At 42.7% G+C, this 20882-nt stretch overlaps 1 protein-coding gene across 2 annotated transcripts in view; it reads left to right on the top strand.

The window, feature by feature from the left end:
• FOXK1 (forkhead box K1) overlaps positions 1 to 20882 on the top strand; it is a 58010-nt gene that overhangs the window by 27159 nt on the left and 9969 nt on the right. The window contains exons 2-8 of one of the 2 annotated variants that reach the window (XM_069810310.1): positions 95 to 292; positions 10791 to 10947; positions 12223 to 12369; positions 14131 to 14324; positions 15492 to 15658; positions 16362 to 16643; positions 18557 to 18784. In XM_069810310.1, the coding sequence (XP_069666411.1) occupies positions 95 to 292; positions 10791 to 10947; positions 12223 to 12369; positions 14131 to 14324; positions 15492 to 15658; positions 16362 to 16643; positions 18557 to 18784 (1373 nt within the window). The remainder of the gene's footprint in view (positions 1 to 94; positions 293 to 10790; positions 10948 to 12222; positions 12370 to 14130; positions 14325 to 15491; positions 15659 to 16361; positions 16644 to 18556; positions 18785 to 20882) is intronic. The other variant, XM_069810311.1, reaches the window with a different exon arrangement.

Here is a 20882-nt window from a genome sequence, read left to right on the forward strand (position 1 = left end):
TGAATGAATTAATGATTCACCAGTTGCATACAAAAACACTTAATATGTTTAGTAGCATGTGTGAAACTGACTTTTCCCTTTCTTTCCCTTACAGATGTACTTTCCGATTCCCTAGCACGGTTATAAAGATCCAGTTCACATCTTTATACCATAAAGAGGAAGCAAAAGAGGAAGCCTCATCGCCTCCCCTTCGGCCACTTTACCCTCAAATATCACCTCTGAAGATTCACATCCCGGAGCCGGATCTCCGGAGTGTGGTCAGTCCCCTCCCATCCCCCACAGGCACTATCAGGTAAGATGTTAACTATCCAAAGTGTCCTTTCTGGAAACTCCATCTGTGTTTTCTGGCATCAGTCTGTCAGCTGTGTTTTGTTTGGTATACTTGGTGCATATGAAATGCCCCATTAAAAATAACTAGTTAAATATCTGGTGTTCAAAATTATGGAAGGCTGCTAAAAACTGTTATGGTGGCTGGAAGTTGGGCAGAAGAGTTTTGTTTAAGAGCTCAAAGGGTTTGGGGGGGAACTTGAGTGTTAGTTTCACACTATAGAGTTACTAGTCTGGCAGTGGAATTAGAAATATCTATGAAGAGCTACCTATATGCATGGAGAAAACAAAGCAAGCAAATACTTTCTATGTTAAGATTGCCTGGTTTATTTTTATCTCAAAAATATTCTGTTGTTTCTGGGTAGTGCTGGTGTTATCTGAACTTAGGGACAAGGGTGGCCATTGGCACATAGTTTCCTGGGAATAGAAGGAAATGGGGGTAGGATGCTGACGACGTACTGAGGGGCTGTAGCAACCTGATTGTATATCTGTGTGAGTATCCGGTTTTGTAAATTACCTGATTCATGAATGTGCGATAGAAATAACCTGAACATGAAGTTACTGTCTGGAATATTTTCTTTCTTTCTTTCTTTCTCAGCAAAGAGTTGATGTTATGGAGTTGCAGTGTAATCTCTTTTAACATTAAAGCTGTTACTTGAAGTATAGTAAATTTTACAAAGGAAAGTAAACTCATGGTATAGGATGATGTAGTAGAGTTTTAAAGCATGCAGGGCCTCAGAATAGCAAGAGCGTACCTGGTAATAGTAATAGCCTTTGGTTTGTTTTCTTGTCTGTACATTTGTAAAAAGGTATAATACACAAACATCTTCTGATAGTTAACACTAATTCAGTGAGTAGTATTCAAATTTACATGGCTGAGAATTACTTCAGTGTCACAATGAAGCCAGTTTTGTTTTGCATAGGTCTGGAGGCGCTTGCTTGTTTGGGTTTTTCCGCCAGTCTTGCAGAGCTGCACAGATGTGCAGTGCAGATACTCTAGAAAGAGGGGGCTGGAGGTAGCTGTGGTTTTAGCCCTCTGTTCAGGCCCTGCTTTTAGTTTATATTTAACCTTCCCTTTTTAGATGAAGCTTGTTGCTGGGAGGGGAGGGGAATGGTTTCTTTGCCAACATATGGTAGTTAGTTTCCATTCAGTCATCTTGCGCAAAGCAGCACAGTGTGGTTTGTGTTACTAACAGAGGCTGTATCTTTTGACTCTGGCATATGCCTGCAACTGATATTTGACTCCCCGAGAATGTTTCTTTTGCATAAGGAGAAAGTGGAAATAGTAGCATTGAATTGTGCTCAGCCCCTAACAGTGTGTTTACTAAGGATGATTAATGATTGCATCCGTTTGTCTTGAGCAGAAGCTAATCCAGCCAAGTCTTCAGAAAACCTCAAAAGACATCTGAGGTTTCACTTGCCAAACCCCTTTCGTTTCCGAGTTCCTCTTACAAAGGAGGGGCTGACACGTTTGTAAACATCCCTGATGAGCCCCTTCAACCTTCCCCTCACCCCTGGCAGGGTCTTGCAGCTCTCATACCCTGTGGGCCAGGCTTTGGGAAGTGATTTGGGTGTTTCTGCCTGAGAAAGAAGGGAATGCTCTTTGGGGAGCATGTAGCTATGCATTCTGGCCATCTGGCTTTCAGGGCAGCTCTCTGCTATCTTGGTGGCTTCACAGTGGTGGGTGAGGCTGGCACAGTGTCTCTCCCCCTTCCCAAGGGCAGGGCTGGGAGGGCTGGCAGGGGCACAGCATGGGACCCACACCCCGCTCCCATCTCTGGCTTTGGGAGGTGGTTGCATGAGCTGGGCTCTCCTCCTCCCTCTCCCCCTTCTAGTATTTACTTTCCTAATTTGGTGTGTTTGCCTCGCTCCTCCCTGATTGGCCCATGGAAAATTATTGCAGTTTGGAAATCCTGGGCAGGGTGAAATTTCCTTTCTGGAAAGTGGCTCCTGGCCCCCTTTTCCTGCTTCTGTCCCAGTGCAGGGCAGGGGCTGTACCTGCGCTCCCACTGCCAGATCCAGCCCTGCCCTCCTGACCCCCGGCCCTGCTCTGCCTCCCTGTTTACATTGCAGCTTGCTTCCCTGCAGGTTCCCCCCTGCAAGCTTCTGGGTTTGTTCCAGCCTATTTATTTTCCCCCTGCAAAGTGCACCGCCTAGAGAGGGAATGAGCTTTAGTTAAACAAAACCAAACCTGCCACCCTCAGCAGCTTTGCAAAGCAAGATTCCTGCTTGCTCCTAGGGAGAAATGTGTCCACTGTTTTCTTAGCTAGGTATTTTATCTCCAGGAGGGGCCATTTGTAGATGTGTTTTGAATGCTGTTGTACAGCTTTAAGGGAAAATGTTGGTTGGCAGCATGCTGTGAGGCTTACACACAGGCATGGCTTATTTCTTCCTGCTTTGAGTTCAAAATTCCTTTTTAAAAAGTCAGACTTGCATGTTCCAAAAAGGAAAAGGCCACTGTGGTTGTAAGAAATTGGTAGGAACAGCCTGCCATTTTACACCACGTAAGAAAGGACAGAGTAGCACCAAATCTCTTCTCAGTAGATTCAAGGCATTGAAAAGCTGTGTGAAAGCCATGTGTAGTTTGGTTAAATTCAGCTCTGCCTGCTGGGAGATATAACTGATTCATAACTTAAGGAGTTAAGGGACAGTCTTCCGGTACATGGCTTTAAGGTTCTGCAGCTTGGATTTGGAGGATCCTCTTTGGGTGACACTGGTGATGTGAAGTTCCTCACCTATGCTACGAACACTTAGCTTTGCCTGGTTTTGCTGTAAGTCCATGATATGTGTATGAATGTGACTCCATAAATGTGTTGCAATCTAGTCCCCAGAGTGGCTTGTGCTTGGATTATAAACAGATCCACAGGGAGAAGGTGTGATGTAGGAGCCTATTCTGGTCTCAAAGTCATGCCAAGTTGGAGTTTAGGTTTACAGTATTTAGTTTTCCTTTTATTATCTTCCAGTTGTTGTTAATGACCCTGTAGTATTAACTTAACTCAGTTTTCCAAATAGCATCTCTTTCCAGCACTGCCCCTCAGGGTTGGTTTTTTTTTTTTAGTATTGATGAAGATGAAATTATTTCTCTGTACATGCTTCCCTATTCTAAACAGCAATTATGTTCTCACTGATAAATATTAAAAAAAGCTACAATAAAGAAATATTAAATGCTGTACTACGGAGGTTAGTATTGTTATTCATATTTTACAGCTGCTACTTCTGGCTTATCTCTGCACCAGAATGACTGGGCTTGAACACTTTGTTGTGTTTGTTTTTTCACTGAAAGGGCATGGATAGTTAGCTCACATACCCAGTCTTTATCAGTAAAAAAAAAAAATTTTAAAAAATTCTTTGACATGGAGGAGAAAGAGCCCTCAGAGCCCTGGGACAACCATTGTTTGGAAAGTGTCTGGTGAGGTTCTGTGCTAATAGCTAAACTGGTATATATTTGTGTGTGCGCCCCAATTTGTACTTTAATTGTTAGTTCTTAATGTGCCTGCCCATGTTTGGCCATTGCTAGAAGGGTCGATACATAGTTTACAATGAATTTAATGGTATGAATAATGAAAGATCAGCTGGTATCCTTCTGCATCTTCTATTTTATAAGCTTGATGTGAGCTGAATTGTCATGGTTTCATCAGCTATATTCTTTAAACCTTTTTTCCTTATTTTCACTAGGCAAATTTAGTTCAGTAACATGTTGCATGCTCTGATAGTGGAATTACTGAGGCCTGCACTCCAGGAACTGCAGTTATCTTGGCTTAGCCACCAACTTGTTTTGTGGCCTTTAACAGGTCATTTAAATTCATTGTCTGATTTTTATGCATGTATAGTGTAATTACTACTTTCCAAGAGTGTGTAGTAGATAAATTATGTATCGAGCTTTTATTCCATAAAGCACGATAGAAGACTGTGTGGGTGTGAGCCGTGTTATAGTAGACGTGCAAATGCTGGTTATGCTTTGATTCAGACTTGGCTTGGAAAAAGGGAGTGCTTTCTAATAGGCTCTAGGACAGCCATACGACACTGTTTCAGAACACTTGGGATTGGATTTAATCTGAACTTGCACATTTCCTCTAAAGGTATGTAGTGGGAAGCTGAATGAACCCTGACTTCAGTGGATGTGTTCACTCACTGGAACAGGATGCATAAATATTGCCTGCTCTATTTCATTCAGGCTTTCCTTCTTCCTATAGCACTACTAGCCATTTAAGTGAAGAGCCGGTGAAGAGCTCCAAGGCAGGCTTTTTGCAGGCTCTTTTGCATTGTCTCGGTTATCCATTACTTCCTGCATTCAAGCAGAATATACAGCTCGGGTAACTCCCACAATTGGACAGACTGGTGATTATTTTTAATCACCCTTGTCTCCAAACCACAAGCCAACTAGCGTGATGCATATACATAAGAAAAGCAACAATCTGTACTGGGCTTGGGAGTTCCTACGCATGTTTATTTCAGATAATAGACCATGTGCTAGAGGAGATGTGCCAAGCCATGTGCTGGAGGAAAGGTTGCAGATGTCACCAGCTGTATGAGCACTTCCTCTTCCCCTGAAAATGTTCACTGAATTCACGGTCAGAGTGAGCTCACTTCCTTTTGAAGAGGGGAACCACTGGAGCACAGACAAGTAATAAGAATTTCAACCTTTGCGGGTAGCTGACTTTCACTGTGGCTTGTTCAACAGCTTTGTTTTTCTTCGGTGTTAAGCAGGCAGGGTAGCTCTCAGATTTTTCCTTTCACATCAAAATCCAGCTTGGTTTGGCAGTCTCACCACTTGTGATTGTTTCTGAAACCTGTCTGAAACATGCAACGTGCAAGGACTTGCCTTTCTTTGAGTTACAATGTTGGGGCTAGGCTGGGGAAGGAGAGAGTGGCAGAGCATTCTCACCCATTATCACTGATTGGTGTATCATGGAAATGCTCATTTCACAAGCTGAAGTGCCGTACTTTGACCTGATTCTCGCTTATTGTGTGTAAAAAGTGTCCCTGTGTCTTTTGGTGCCCCTTCTTGCAGACTCATGAAATGGAATACAGGGGTAGTCTGAGGTTTGTGGCATTTGTCGAACCATAGTCCTTGTGTGCAGGGCAATGCACCTGCAATTTGCATTTGAGGAGACTGAGGAAGATTTTAAGAAACAGAGACTCTCCCTTTGTATTCAGTAGGGGCTTAAAAAAATTGCTTATTCAGACAGGAATCTGTATATTGGCAGTGTTGCCAAGGTTTTAACTCCTATCACTGCTATGTCTCTTGTACCCGCTTCACAAATGCGCACTTAAGCATTTTTCAAAGGCACTGCCTATGTGCATACCATATCCTAAACGACAAAGTCGAAGAGATGGGATTTTTCTTCCTTAGCACCAAGTCAGGTGAATAATTTTATGTGGGATCCCAGGTAATCTTTCCTCTTTGTCATAGAGGGGTATGTGCTTTATCCATATACCTGGCTTAAATTAAGCCCCTATAACTTGATCCCTACAGATATCATTCTTGCAGAAAAGGATCAAATTAAGTAAGAGGGCAACTTCCCTGCATTTTCCTACTGCCCCTCCTTCTGGGGAGATTGGCACTGCAGTTTGGGAGTGTTTCTGTTCCCAGTTTGTTCATAGACTTGTAATATGACTGTAAATAAATAATTTAACCACTTGTTGCTTCATTTTTATTTTTTTCTTCCCAGTCTGTAGAATGTAGCTAGTATTGAGAGAGTCTGGAAGTTTTTGCATAAGAATCTCTATATGTGCTCAGGCACCAGAACCCTCTAGCCCAGTATTCTGCCTCAGATGGGTATCTTTGGGGTAACATAAGAACACAGAAAATAGAGTAATGCTAACTTAAGTGCAGTCTGCCTCCACCTTTTTCTTGGATCAGGGACTGCCTCAGAGCAGGGACTTCCTGACTATTTATCTAATAAAGCCCTTGATGGATTCCCTGTCTTCCTCTTTTGCCCAAGAATTTGTATAATGGTCTTTTGCATTCACATAAACTTTTATCATCAGCCCTGTCCTACCGCATGTGGTTCCACAGTGTAACTACAAACATAAAAGCACTTTCTCTTGTTTTGGACATGCTACTTAGTTTCATTTCCTTTTCACCATCTCTTGTATTGGAAGAGGCCAGGAGCTGAACACCTCCTCTTGGCTTTATTTTTATAGGCTCTGTCACCTTGCACCTCAGCTTCTGTCTTAAACTATTTGTCTCCTTTATGGAATCCGTTCTGTATCTCCGATCATCCTAGCTGTCCCTGTCAGTACCTTCTCTTGATCTGCTGTATCTTTTTTTTTTTGAAATGAGAAGAGACAAGGAACACACAGCGTCCTGGGTATGGGCACACCATGCACACAGCGGTACATCCTATTTTTTGCACTCTGATTCTTTAGTTAAAGCAAACTGATTTTGGACATTCCAGCACAAATGCAGTAAGTTGTATGTATTCTCTAATAGCTGGCGTTTAAAGACTTAATTGTTGCTAGAAAGTGCTGTGAACTTGAGAAGCTAGATTCTTGTTGGCAGGAGTTGAAAGTGAATCATGATGCTACAAAGACCTGTTACGTTTTCAATAGCCAGAAGTTAACCCCTGTGTTTAAAAAGGCATTCTGCCTGTTACATGGGTGAATGTATTGCAGGCGCTGCATTCAGCCCTCATCTTTCTGGCATTCCAGCTGAAGAAGGGTTAAGTATTAAATGGAAAACATGCTGCAAGGACCGATATGATTCAGCACGTGGTTGTAGTCTGATTCTGACGCTGACTCCCAGCATGGTATTTGGGGAACTGCAGCTCAATGGCTGCCTGTAGTCAGTGTTTCAAGTTGAGATGCTGAATCCTCAGTGGATATCAAACATCTTTGGGACTGGGGGCATTAACCATGGTGCTGCGGGATTAAGACTGGGTAACTGCAGCTGGTTTGCTTACGTGCTCTGTGTGTCTTTTCAATGGTATAAAACACTTGCTTCCTCTCCAGAATGTTCTCTTCTGTAACAGACAAGCTTAACCCAAATTAGCTTAGGTTGGTTGTAAGCTAAGATTGCCTGCATGGACAGTAAGCATGGATCACCGCAGTAAGTTAGGATGTCTGAGAGCTGGGTGAAATTACAGACCTAGCTATACTTTTTTCAGTAAAAGTTTATAGTATCAAAATGGATCAAGTTATTGCCAAGTATTGATGCAATATTAATATACAGCAAATCGTAATCACTGTCCCCACACTTGATTTTTGTTTTATAGCACAAACAGGTGTTTGTAGGGAGAAGTCTCTTTGTTCCCTAATATTTTTAAAGGGGGTGTGAGTGCATGCAAGCATCCCTGGCCGGCCCCTGGCTCTGGGTGGTGAGGAGAATTCCAGGAACTCCAGGAAACTGATGTCACTGCATTGTGTTTGCTTGTTTTCTTTTGACTGCACTAATGTTTAATTTTAACTTAACCCTCAGAGGGGTATTTTTAGTAAACCTGTTTCTTCACTCTTTCTGTCCCATGTTGGGAGGAGAACAGATTGTGTCTCCTTGCTTTTTTTCCAGTAGTCAGCTCTTTCTCCCTTCCCTCTGAAAAGCTCTCTTATGATTGACTGAGAGCTTGAACACTTAGCACTGTGTGTTACCCTGTCTCTTTGCGTGGAGTGGCTAAAAGTTCCTGTTGTTTGATCTGTACCCATGTCTCTTGATTTGAACATTGATCCAAGCTGAAAGGAAGCAGGTCTACCTGGACAAAAGTGCTCCATTCTGGTAAAAGAATAATACCTCTTCCAAATCCTGGGCTACTGCTGTGGCTGTCCCAAGCAACAGATGCTTCTTTAGGGGACTATCATGTTCTTCAGTAACTATCTACTGGGAGAGGCTGGCTTTTCTAAAAGTTAACAACACTTTAGGTTGGAGATCACAGCCCTGCAGGGTAAGGGTTTCTCCCTTTGTTGTTTGTTTTCTTTTTTTTTTTTTTTAAAGCAAGAGATCATGCTTAAAACTCATTATCAACCTCAGAAGCTAAAATCTGAACAGCAAAAAGTGGATTACTTGCTCTGCTGATCTTGAAGAAGCTAATAAATTCTTGTATCTGAACTGGATGGGACAATCTTTGAAGCCATACTAGTTTTTTTGGTTTTGGGGTTTTTTTTGTTTGTTTTTTAAAAAGTGAAGAAATACAGCTCTGTGCAGAGCATGGATTTACTGGAGAACTTTTCTCTCTTCTATATCTTTTACCTCAGTTTTGGCTACTGCCTCTGTCGCTTGCTGTTCATGTATTTCTGCAAAGAACAAAATCAGAAACCTCTGTTTCATCCTATTCCATACCTCATCCGTGTGTTACAATAATTGTTCGGGTGCCAAACATAAAGATAAAAAGAATTGCTGTGGTTTTGATTTGTCATTGTTTCGTGTATGAAAATGGCTTTCATTTGTAATTATCTATACATTATAGGAAGTGTATGTGGAGAAGCTCTTGAAAAATGACAACAGAATAATTAAATTCACACCAACTCCCCATGTGAATACGAAGACATCAAGAGTGTCTTCTGTGGTTTAGCATTATCCACTTCCAAAGTGGGCTCAAAGCATGGAATAATGAACTTTGGTTCATTTTCCTGCACAAACAGGTCTCTGCTTTTTGAAAGACTAGGTAAGAAATGCCTTTATTTCTGGCAAAGGGAGATTTATACATATTGACTCATCAACATCATATACTTTGCACCTCCTGAAAGCTGCACCTCCTGCTGTGCTTCTGAACAGCATCACCCATTAATGCCAAGGACTATCAATGGGTGCTGAAAGGGTTACCAGGTGCCGTGCAACACTTTGGCTAGTGTATGGGAGATGGGTGAGGTTGGGTTTCCTATTGCAAACTTCTGTTGTGGCTGAGTATTTCTGTTGCCCTTTCCCTCTCCTCTGCCCCCCCCCCCCCCCCCCCCCCCCCCATCCTGTAATTCACTTTTAAAAGAAATCAGTCTCGGTTGTGCTGAGTTCAGCACTGCAGCCATTTGCAAAGACACCACAAGGAGAAGCAGCACTTCTCATTTACAGGCTGGACTGTGGTAGGAAACAGTCATTCCTTACACCGTCAGATTGCTTATGCACCAAAGGTGTTGCCCATTGAGCAAACAAGGATTGTCACACCGTTTCCCTTCTGTCTGCATGTGTACATGTGTGTGTGGGAAGCTGTTTAGACAGTCACCTTTTCGAGGAAGGGACCATGTTCTGTGGTTTTTGTGCAGCATTTAGTGCAGTGCTCTGAGTGTCAGTTACTGCATTTATTTGTGTCAGGGTTAGCACTGCTATTGGGCATTTGACTGGTAAGAGGATTGTTTATGCCAGTTTTACTGAATTCTGGTTCCCAGCTGTGGGCTTCAATTTGCATCTTTTCATACAATCTGAACTGCTTGTTTTGCGATGTAAATCTTCTGTGTATTGTTTTGCTTTTTTGTTCACTGTTTCTTTGCTCTTATGTAGAAGACGTATGTAATCCTGGGATTTGGCTGTGCGTCATGCTGCTCTGTCATTGCACCCCTTAATGCTAGAGAGCACAGAACAGAGGAAAGACGGAGAAAGGGAACTTCAGATTCCCAGACTCATCCTTTTCCTCTTGTCCTTCCAACCCCGCAAATCAAGGATATGTGATCCCTAGACAAGCCTTTCTGATTAGTTCTCATCTTGTAGCACTGACTTCTGTGTGCCAAATGGTGCTGCAAATTATAGCCACCTTTTATTTGTTTGTAGCTTTTTATCAGCTTTAGCATGGCTTTCCTGCTCCGTAGTTGTTCCTGTAATGCCATCTTGTGGTGGCCCTGGGACCCTAAATGTGTCTTTTCCCCATGCTAGCCAAAGCTCATGAGTGACCTACCTTCTGTGTTGTATACTAGTGATTGCAGCAGCTCCCTTTTGTTAGCTGCATTTGCTTGCTGTTGAATCAAGGAAATGCCTGTCTCTAGCTGTGTGGCACTGATTAGGGTATGATTTTTCTGAAGCTCGGGTGTTGTGTTAGACAGGGACCTTCATGGCAGATGCCTGCACTGGATATTTTAACTGTGATACTGTAAAAGAACATGGCCCGTATCTGTTAGAAGGATTGATTAAATATTACCTGTCTTATAAGGAGAGTGGTGTGTTGTTCGTTTACAAGTTACAAAAGCAAGCTATTATTTAGTGAAGTGTTCATCCCTGATACAGTGTATGTTGTTTTAAGTTCCTCATTGTTTTAAGTGCTTCTTTAAGCACAGAGTTGTTTAATACTTTGAGACTCTGCCGTCTTGCGATTGCAGAAAGTGTGTGTATGTGGGGGGGTGTCAGGATTTTGTAGATATACCAGTTTTATCTCTGACAGTTGCTTTTCTAAATCTGTCTGTGCTTTGGGTAAGTCACAGGCAAAAAGTCCAGTGCATATCTGCTTCTCAGTGACCTGGGAACTCTACTGTACCTTAGAGAGTAAGAACTATGTGTCTTGTTAATAAATGAAGTAACGAATAACTGTATTTCCTTTTTGCCTCTCCAGTGTTCCCAACTCTTGCCCAGCCAGTCCACGTGGTGCTGGATCCTCAGGATATCGTTTTGTTCACAACATTACCTCGGATCTGCAGCTGGCAGCAGAGTATGCCGCAAAAGCAGCATCAGAACAGCAGGCAGATGCATCTGGCGGGGACAGCCCAAAGGTTCAGAGAAACATTACTTACGCAGCAGTGCTCACTGGGAGGCTTATTAAGACCTGGCAGTTTATTGCCAGTGCTAGATATAGTTAAAAGGGGTCTAAGAATACCCTGGCCGTAAGGGAGGTGTATACAGCATCCTCCAGGGTTTTGAGACCATGCCTTCCAACCAGCGTCTTATTAGCGGTAGATGATAGATCTGCTTGCTTAGCTGCCCAAAATGTATTCAAGTCATTCACTAAAATGGTTAGGCGAGAAGAATTTTTTTTGCTTGTTTGATAAATCAAGAACACGTAAAGAAGTGCATTAAAATTCAGAGTCTTGTGTTCTCCTTTTAATTAATGGTATTTTTCAAAACACAGTTGGAGAAAGGGGAAGCAGGGAAAGAAACCAGATCCTTGCCATGAGAAATCTGTAGTCTGACTTTAAAACAAACACGAAGGCCTGTCAAGCAAGCGTTAAATGAGGAGAGTAGCAAGTGGAATTTAGATTAAAAAATAACTTGGTTATAATGATGAAATTTAATTTTCGTGAGCTGATCTTCAGATCAAAGTTAAACGTCTATATCCAAAACCACCTGATTTGGGATTGGGTGGAGAAGCACAATACTAGATGGCTTTTTTTGTAGGGCTTCTCCCTTGAGACAAGAAGGGCTGTTCTTGATGGAGTAATATGAAGAGCTGGGAATATGAGATCTGGCAAACAGATTAAAGTTCCTAGAATGAAACAAATCTTGCTGGAGAGGGGAAGGGACAAGATCAAGTTTCATGTTGGACTTGTTGCTGGGAGGAGAGCTGATAGCATACTTGCATGAGACCTTTCTAACAAAGTGTAGTTGTAGCTGGGTGGAATTGAAGGCTTTAGTTTCATGAATGCTGAAAGCAGTGAATGTACCCTACACCCTCTTAACTCTTTGCTTCCAATTGCTTGTCCTGATCCGGTTCCTTGTGCCTGATATAAGCACATGTGGTAAATTCAGTGGGGAATGGAATCAGATTAAAGTTAGCTTTTATATGTGTGTTTGTGGGGAGAGGGAAGGAGATACTTTAATCTGGCTCAGTCCTATAGTCCTGTTTGCACAAAAATGCAATTGGGAGGTGGCAGTATAAAACAGGAGTGAAAGGGAAGAGGGTGGTGCTGCTCCTAGTTGCCCCTGATGCTCTCTTAACATCTGTGAAAACTACAGCCCAATGTGCTTTTTTAGTTTGGGTTGTTGGTACACTCCAGTGTAGGAATTATTTGTTAATGACTACATTTCTGTTTGGTTTTTTTTTTCCTTAGGATGAGTCCAAGCCACCCTATTCTTATGCTCAGCTAATTGTGCAGGCTATATCTTCAGCACAGGATAGGCAATTAACACTAAGTGGGATCTATGCCCACATTACCAAGCATTATCCATATTACAGGACTGCTGACAAAGGCTGGCAGGTGAGTTCTTGACACTGACAAGCTTTTAAACTACTTTGACAGGGCTTATCTGCTTTGAAATGCATTTATTAAAGATTTGGGGCACTGGGAATAGAGCTGCTTTGACTATTCCCAGAGTGAATTTGTTTAATGTAAGATAACTAGTTTGTGGGTGATTAGGTTTTTTTAAATGCTTTCTAGGGCAATGTAGTGTGTTACTATTGGGCTCTTTGCTTTCTGAAACCCTTTTGATGCTGTAGTCATGTGTCTTTGGTTTTTGTTTTTTATTCTTCCACATCCTTGCTCTCAGTCATTCCTCTGCCCAGATACTTGCCTGAATCTTGCTTAATCCTTCCCCTTGTCTTTGGCGTGATCTGTCCAAGCGGAAGATGCCAGCGTAAAACTGAGGCTCCAGTTTTTAATCATAACACCTTAAATCATCACAGATGTTTTGTTTTCCCATTGTATCAACTGCATTGCCTAAGTCACAGTTTGCAAGTTTTGAATCTCAGAATGGGAACTTGGGGAATTTCAAGTCTGTGCCTTCCTTGTGGTATTAAAGGAAATCTGACCAGCTTCATAGGAGAGTTTGGATGTAGTTAACACATGCTAAATCAAGCTTAAATGTTCACTTGAGGGCTGCTTTCTGAGTTCCAGAAACCTCAGTTCCACCTGCTTTCAGACTTTTTCTTGGCATCGCACCTCTGAAATGGGTGTTGTCATTTGAATATAATATACTAATACGGCTGGAAAGACTCTTGCAGCTGCTGATTTCATTGTGTTCAACTGGCAGGAGCAGTACTGCTTGGTGCACTTTGAGTACAGTTGGAATAAATACATTTCTGACTCCCTGGCTTTTCCCTGCAGTTCTAATTAATTGTGGAATTCACTTCCTGCCTTAACCTGCTCGGCAGAGTTGTGCTTTGCGAGCCACTTGCTGCGTCCTGCTTCAAAGAGAGCTGCATTTCACTGGAGGCTGAAGTTGTCTTTTCCCCTCCCCTACCAGTGGCATTGTAAGGCTTCATTCGCTTGTGAAGAGCTTGTCTAAAGCTGCCACAAAAGCTCTTGTTTTGTTTTGAAAGTGGAAAAGGAATGACCTTGTGCACACCTGGGCTTACTGAGCCTTTCCCCTAGCCCAAAAGGCAGCGCTACACCCAGTGAGATGTGGGCTTTTGCAATGAAAAGGATAAATAGTTTTGTCAACATCTGGAGAGCCATACAGTGCTAGACTAGTGCCACATAGATAATGGATTCTCCTTAAGAGACAGCTGTCTGAGGGCATGTTGGCTGGCTTGCACTCTGATTACCGTGAGATGCAGTGTCCTTTAGGGCATGTTTGGGCACCCCAGTGATCGTTTGGCAGGTAAGCAGTTAGCACAGGCTTAGGCATATTTTTTTCTGCTTGCCTAGAATAAAGGCTGTCTTTTCAGAGAGTTCTGATGTGGTTTACAGTGATTTCCCCATGTCTCAGCAAAAGCTCTGCTTTCATTGCTTTCCACAGAAAAAGTCACTGCACTGCCTTGCTCCAGATGTATTTAAGTGATGGTGTAGCACCAAGCAAACGCATCTTTCAGCATGGTTGGTAGAAACTGATACATTTCTCCAGGTTTTCTCTTGCAGTTCTCCTGTGCCTTTGGAGCTGTGAGTTGACTTGTTTCTGTCTTCAACACTGATTCTGGCAGTGTGGATTTTGTTTTTCCAAGCTGTGTGGCAAAATCCATTTGTCTTTGTTATATGCTTCCTCATGGTAAAATAATCATCTCATTCTTCTGCTTCCTGCAGAATTCCATTCGGCACAACCTCTCCTTGAACCGTTACTTTATTAAAGTCCCACGCTCCCAGGAGGAGCCTGGAAAAGGCTCCTTTTGGCGAATTGACCCTGCCTCTGAAGCCAAACTAGTAGAGCAAGCATTCAGAAAACGAAGGCAAAGAGGAGTGTCCTGCTTCCGAACACCTTTTGGGCCTCTCTCCTCCAGGTAACTTCAACTTCCTCTAATCTCTGTGCCAAACTCATTACAAAAAACCAAAAACTTCTCCTGAAGTACAGTGAGCAAACTTTACTTCTGTTTATAGTTGGAGTAGTAACATAGTTAGATAGTCCTGAGGCATAATCTGAAAATTGTTCTGACTTCTTAAGTGTTTACCAAAAAAAAAAAAAAAATCCAGAACCAAACTACAAAAATGCATCAAATAACATATCTGTTTTGGCATCATTTCAAAGAAATTCAAAGCACTTATCACTGGAGTGAGTGTTTTCAGACACCAATCTCTCATTTCAGGAAAGCTGTGTTTAGATGTAGATTAGATCATAGTGGGAATAACTTTTGTGGTATTTAAAACACTCCTATAGGGAAGATCAGGTTGATCATGGTTGACAGCAGTGAAGCAATGTGGGGTGTTCTGTGTAGCTGCTCTAGTCAGCGATGTAACTGCAAAAGAGGAGCTGTGTGCAATGACATCTTTCTCTGAGCCCTGAAGCTGTGAGGATAAGACTTGCAATTCAACACTAACAGGAGCAGTTTCATGTAATGTTCCTCCCACCCCTTTTCTTTTCTCTGTTAAAATGGGGAAACAGGAAGAAAGGTTTTCAGCTGATCAGCTGCTCTGTCTTGTTTGTCATTAAAGAAATGTACAATTCCTAATGTGTTTGGCCATGTGGAACCAGAGGTGGGGAACCAAGTGGCTGGGGAGGGAGACAACGGGGAGAAGGGGGAGCAACTGCTCTGTAACCATATGCAGGGCCAGATACTTGCATCTATGTTATATTCTACATTGCATCTTCCTTCTCCCCATCAAAAACTGACAAATATCCTTTGAGAATGGCCTGAAATCATAAAACTGACGTGAACATGAGGCACTTACAGCTTCTCTGTCAGCAGTGGTTCTTAAAATGAAATGTTAAGTGTACTCTGAAGGGTCCAGTTTCCTTCAGCAGGGAACAATATGATAGTATATGGTGCTAGAGCATTTGTGAGGTTACTGTGTACCTTTCAACTTTTCCCACAAAGACTGCAGTGGGTAGTGTGGAAGAAAGGCTGTCCTTCTGCTAGAGAATCCTGTACTGGAGATAATTCTTGGTCTCTGCTGCTGTCTTGTGGTTGAAATGCATCTACACTCACCAACACTATGTTCTGGTGTTTCAGGAGTGCTCCTGCCTCCCCTACTCACCCTGGCCTGCTGTCCCCTCACTCTAGTGGCCTACAGACTCCAGAGTGCCTGTCACGGGAGGGCTCACCCATTCCACATGATCACGACTTTGGGTCAAAGTTAGCCTCAGTTCCAGAGTATCGGTATTCACAGAGTGCACCTGGTGAGTAGCTCTTGTTTCACAGAGGGTGACTGTTCAATTGTACCAGGTGCCACACTGAGGACACCGCAAGAATGCTTCTGCAAGTGTGTTACTGAAGGATCTAGGTCTCTCTTTCCACTTCATTGTTAGAGACTTATGATGCATATGCAACTTCAGACCATTTTCTTACTAGCCTTTGGATGAGGGCAGGAGATAAAGGAATGTGTAGAAACACATGAGCTAACCTTGAACTAGGTGGCTCTGAAGAGCTGACCATAGAGTAGCCATGGTAGTGTATAGCTTGCTCACACTAATTTACTTCTGGATAAGATTGGCTTGGCTATGCAGAGCTCTGTGGTGCTGTGGCCAGGGCCTTGGTAAGTTAAGCCCTGATAAGTATCTGCTTGTCAGCTGTGCTGTAACTGGTGTGATGTGTTCCTGGTGAAGTTGGAAGGCAAAGCTTGTTAGGTAAAGCTTTTTTTTTTTTTTTTTTTTGCTTATTGTGGCTTTTGTTCACAGAAATGTGCTCGGATGGCAAGTAAGGTTTTTGTAAGTTAGGAAAGAGAAGATTGAAGGTGGTATTTTTGAAGCCTTATTTTTTGTTCCCTACCGGAACTCTTGCCAGTGCTGAAGGACTGAGTATTGCAGATTCGAAGTGCATAGGTGAAATGAATGGAGGCCTTTTTGCCTCTCCTATTAATGTATGCTTCTCTCTTCTCTTTAGGATCTCCAGTCAGTGCCCAGCCAGTGATAATGGCTGTTCCTCCCCGACCATCTACCCTGGTGGCAAAACCAGTCGCGTATATGCCAGCATCAATAGTGACTTCTCAACAGCCTTCGTGCCATGCAATTCACGTAGTTCAACAAGCTCCCACTGTTACAATGGTCCGAGTTGTGACCTCCTCTGCAAACTCTGCAAATGGATACATCCTCACAAATCAGGGCACAGCAGGAGGAGCTCATGAAGCTGCAGGAGCAGTGTTGGACTTAGCTGGTGACCACCGAGGTAACTTTTCACCTCCCTTGCTACTTTGCTAATAAGTCTTGAGCAGGCTTGAGGGGGTGGGTGGTCAAACTGTTTCACTCACTGTGTTCTTAGCCCTTAATAAAAGATGTTTCTCTTAAACCAAATAAGCTCATCCATTTGTCTCCACCAGTGAGCAGGACAACTGTGTTCCCTTGTCTCCTGTGGGGAACAAATCTAACAGACTTTGGAGGCTGAAAAAACATGCAGTGCTTTAAATATGTATGTTATCCCCAATAACAATACCATGCCTGTGTATTGGTCAGCTGGACGTACTATGGAAATGTGTGCTTTTTCTAGCCAAAAGACATGGCCTGGGAAAGGCTGAAACTCTGCTTCAGGATGGCCCTGTAAATAAACGACTGAGCCCTTCTTTTCTGCAGGCCTGGATTCCTAGAGGAAAGCATGTGCTTCTGGAAGTGCAGGCAGTGCCCCATTAAAGCAATCTTCAAAAACCAGTTACAACAAAGGCCTGTCTTTTCCTAAGCTGGAAATTCCAGCCTTGGGGGATTTAGTGAGTTAAATGTTCTCTTCCTGTGATCTAGACAACACCTTGTCTGCTTGCCATTTCAGAAGGGCTTAGTGCTACAAGATAGATGTGTGTTGTACCAGCAGCAAGACTAGTTACTCTGATTGCTTTTATGTGGGCAGTGGGGCAATGGTTCTTCTCTAAGGGAAAGAAAAAAATTACAAAGATCTCCCCCTACTGCAATAGCAGGACCACTGGCATTTTTAGTTCAGGTCTGGTTATCCTGCTTGAGTTTCACTTGCATTCTCTAGAGATTCCTGTCTGAATCCCATAGATGTTCCTGAAGCGCTAACAGTTGCAGCTGCCTGTCTGTCACCTGCTCCCTTCTTTCATTCACCAGTTCTTGCTGTCACTTGTTTTTTCTCTACTTGTCCCTCTCTTATTCCCACTCATATCCTTTTCTAGTCTCTACCTTCCCTTTGTTTTTCCTGGTTGCTCCATTTACCTTCCTAATCTCCCTGCTTTCCTTGCCTTTTCTCTCCCCACTTCTCATCAGCCTGCCTGCAGGTCTCAGCTCAATGCTTATGTCCTATCTAACTCCACTCTTGTTGTCTACTAATGTTAAAATGGGAGAAGTCTTCTCCTCCTACAGGACTAATGAATTTCTGCTTCCTGCCTGCCTTCTCTGCTTTGAGACCCACAGAGTCCCTGGAAGAGTGGCTCTCCTTTCCTGCATGCCCAGCAGGAGGCTGTCCTGTATCTGTTGCATACCTGCTGAATTGACCCCTTACTTCTCCTGGGAAGTGAGATAAGTGGTTGAGTGCTCTCAAACAGTTATCTCTATCCAGGAACTCAGCCCTCCTTTTAATTTTTTTTCTCCTCCTCTCTCCTGGTTTCTGCCTATACTTCTATAGCTGGCAAAAGCTTGCAGTTGTGGGAAGACCTCCTTGTAAATCAACCTATGTGCAGGCCTGACAGCAAGCTGTTGCAGACTTTGGGCTCCAGGCATTGTTTAATATCTTAATGCCTTCTCCTGCTGTGTGGTATTGAGAATAAGGCCAATTTGACTGTAATTACAAAGTAAGCTATGAGATTTGCAGTGACTGCTGGCACATTATAGCTGTGATATGGACATAAGGGAGATGATGCCTTTTTAGGACAAAGGGTCAAGTTTATAATCTTGATTTTTTTGGGGGGTGGGGCTGAGTGGCTTACGCTATAAGAAAAATATTCTTAATATTGAGAGAGTATAGGTGCAATAGAGAATATTTTAGTGTTTTCAAATACTCATCCCTGACTTTCTGTGGTGCTGCGGTATTTCACCTCTGTAAGCCTGGGGGTATGTATCACTGCTAAAATGTTAATGAGAATAAAGCTTGCTCCTAAGCCAGGGTAGTAAATGATTGTTGTCTGTTCTACTCTTAAGCAGGCATGGATGAAAAGCCAACGATTGCATTTGCCACAATACCTACAGCCAGCCGTGTTATTCAGACAGTCGCCAGTCAAATGGCACAGGGTGTTCCAGGACAGACAGTCACGATCCTTCAGCAGGCAGCTCCAGTGACCATTGGACAGCATCAGCTCCCTGTGCGGGCAGTCACTCAGAACGGGAAGCATGCCATCCCCACCAACAGCATCACTGGCAGCGCTTACGGTAGGCTTTGTTTCCATTGCTTTCTGGTTTTTTGATTGCTCTCTGAGCTTAGCAGTTAGGTTGTAAAGCCGTAAGGGTTTTCTCTTCTTAGTATATATCAAGTTATTCCATGTGTCCAACTCAAAGGTATTCCAGTTCTTCAGCTTCTGAGGCTGTGTGTGTCAGTGGTAGATATCCTTCTGTCCACCTTTGTTCCCTTTCCCTAGTGGAAAAGTTTTGCTATCTAACATTGCTTCTGAAAAGTCCAGTGTCTTTCCTTTGTCCTTGGCTGTGCATTTATTTCTACTTACACTCTCTACCTTTTGAGGGTTACTTGTTGAAAGCGTTAGTGATTCTTCTGTAGAGCCTGTTTTCATTTGTTTTCTTCTGACAAACAGGCTTTGCTTTCAGCATGCCAAATAATAAAATTTCCATGGTGCTTTTTAGATTTTATGAAATATGACTCCATAGAGTATTAAGAAAATAACATGCTTTCCCATCTTAAGGTCTTAGAGTCTGAAAGAAGTAAGATCTATTCCATCAGGTGAATGAATGTAGGACTTTTTTTATATACAAGATGTGTTCTAGTTATCTGTCAAGCCTGATCTTTAAAATCCCATACTAGCTATGTCTTGGCAGCCTGCTCTTATTGCTTGCTCAGCACTGTAGGTTTTGTTCAGTTAAGGGTGATGACTGGGAATGGTAATATCCAGGTTTCTTACAGCCCTTTTAATGAGATACTAAGCACCTCTGCTGTCCCAGGCTGGTGCTTATGGGGAGTTTGAAATGAAGGGCACTGGTGGGATTTTGACGGCTTTCATGAAGGTAGGAATGTTTCTACAGAATTTTCTGCCACATCTATTCTCAGTATCACCTGGCTTGCACTTCAATTGCAGGAATCTTATTGGAGCAATGAAAAAATGATAGTGATAAGGTTTTTATGCAACTAGGCTATTAAAATATTAAATAGATCAGATAGGTGGAGTTGCTGCTACCCAGCAGTAGTGTTTGTCTAATGTAGAATCAGACAGGTTTTCTTATTTAACACCTTTATGTTAAAATATTCTAATCTCACCAAAATTTTTCTAGCTCTCTCATCAAACTGGAAAGTATTCCAGTTGCCTCCTGAGTTTTTGTAAGTGGTAGTGAATTTTCTGCTTCACAAAACAGTCTGAGTCTCTTGACTCTTGCCTGTATGGAGTTAACTTCTCTTCAGCTGCATGGTTTAGGTTCTCTTAAGTTGCTGAAATGTAATTGGTGACTGCCCTCATCCTTACCCTATGGTTTTTCCTTCATCCTCTTGATACTCTACAGCCTCCTTCCCATGCCTTGGTAGAAGTTGCTGGGCTTTGAGGGCCTTTGTTCTGTTTGCTTTGTTTATTTATCCTAGGGCTTCTTTTTTGATGCACTTAGCAGTGAACACACCACTAATGTTCTGTCATTCCATCCTTTGCAAATCAGTCTGGAGGGCAGAGGATGTGCTGTCTCCTGAGTCCCCTTTGGCTGCCTCTCCGATTGATGCAGAGTCCAAAAGCTGCATGTGTTTTGTTTTCCAAGCAGTGTTGTGTGCCAAAGCCCGTGTGTAAGCACATTCTCTGTCTGGAACTAGGAATTGTAGACATTTTTACGGAGGGTTGCTACTTAAATCATCTTTTTTTCTCACCACTTTTATTAATGGGAGTGTGAGATCTTTTGTCAGTACTGGAATACAAGATTGGGAGCCAGAAATTCCTACGCTCTGATCCCAGTTCTGACGGGAATGCATTTGGTTGTCTGGGGTAAGCTCTCTCCTGCCCCTTTTACAAGTGAGATGTTAGTATACTCAATATTTGGATTCTAATCTAGTTTCCCAACAGACTGGCTGTTCTTACTGTGCAAGCAGGGCTAAAGGGAGCCCTCTAAATTGAAGGCACAGGACACAGATGTCGTAGCTTGCAGAAAGTTCTGATTGTAAGTGGCCAGAAAACATGCCTCTCAAAGAGGACGTGTGTTGTAATTTTAACAGGGGATTGATCGTCTTCTTCTGGAGATGAATGCTTAGCTGGCAATGCCTTGTTTGACAACAGATAGGAAGAAGGAAGTTCTATGAAAGGGATTATTACCAGTTTGGTAAACTTGC

The sequence above is a fragment of the Haliaeetus albicilla genome, chromosome 22 (assembly GCF_947461875.1).
Source record: "Haliaeetus albicilla chromosome 22, bHalAlb1.1, whole genome shotgun sequence".
NCBI classification, from domain to species: domain Eukaryota; kingdom Metazoa; phylum Chordata; class Aves; order Accipitriformes; family Accipitridae; genus Haliaeetus; species Haliaeetus albicilla.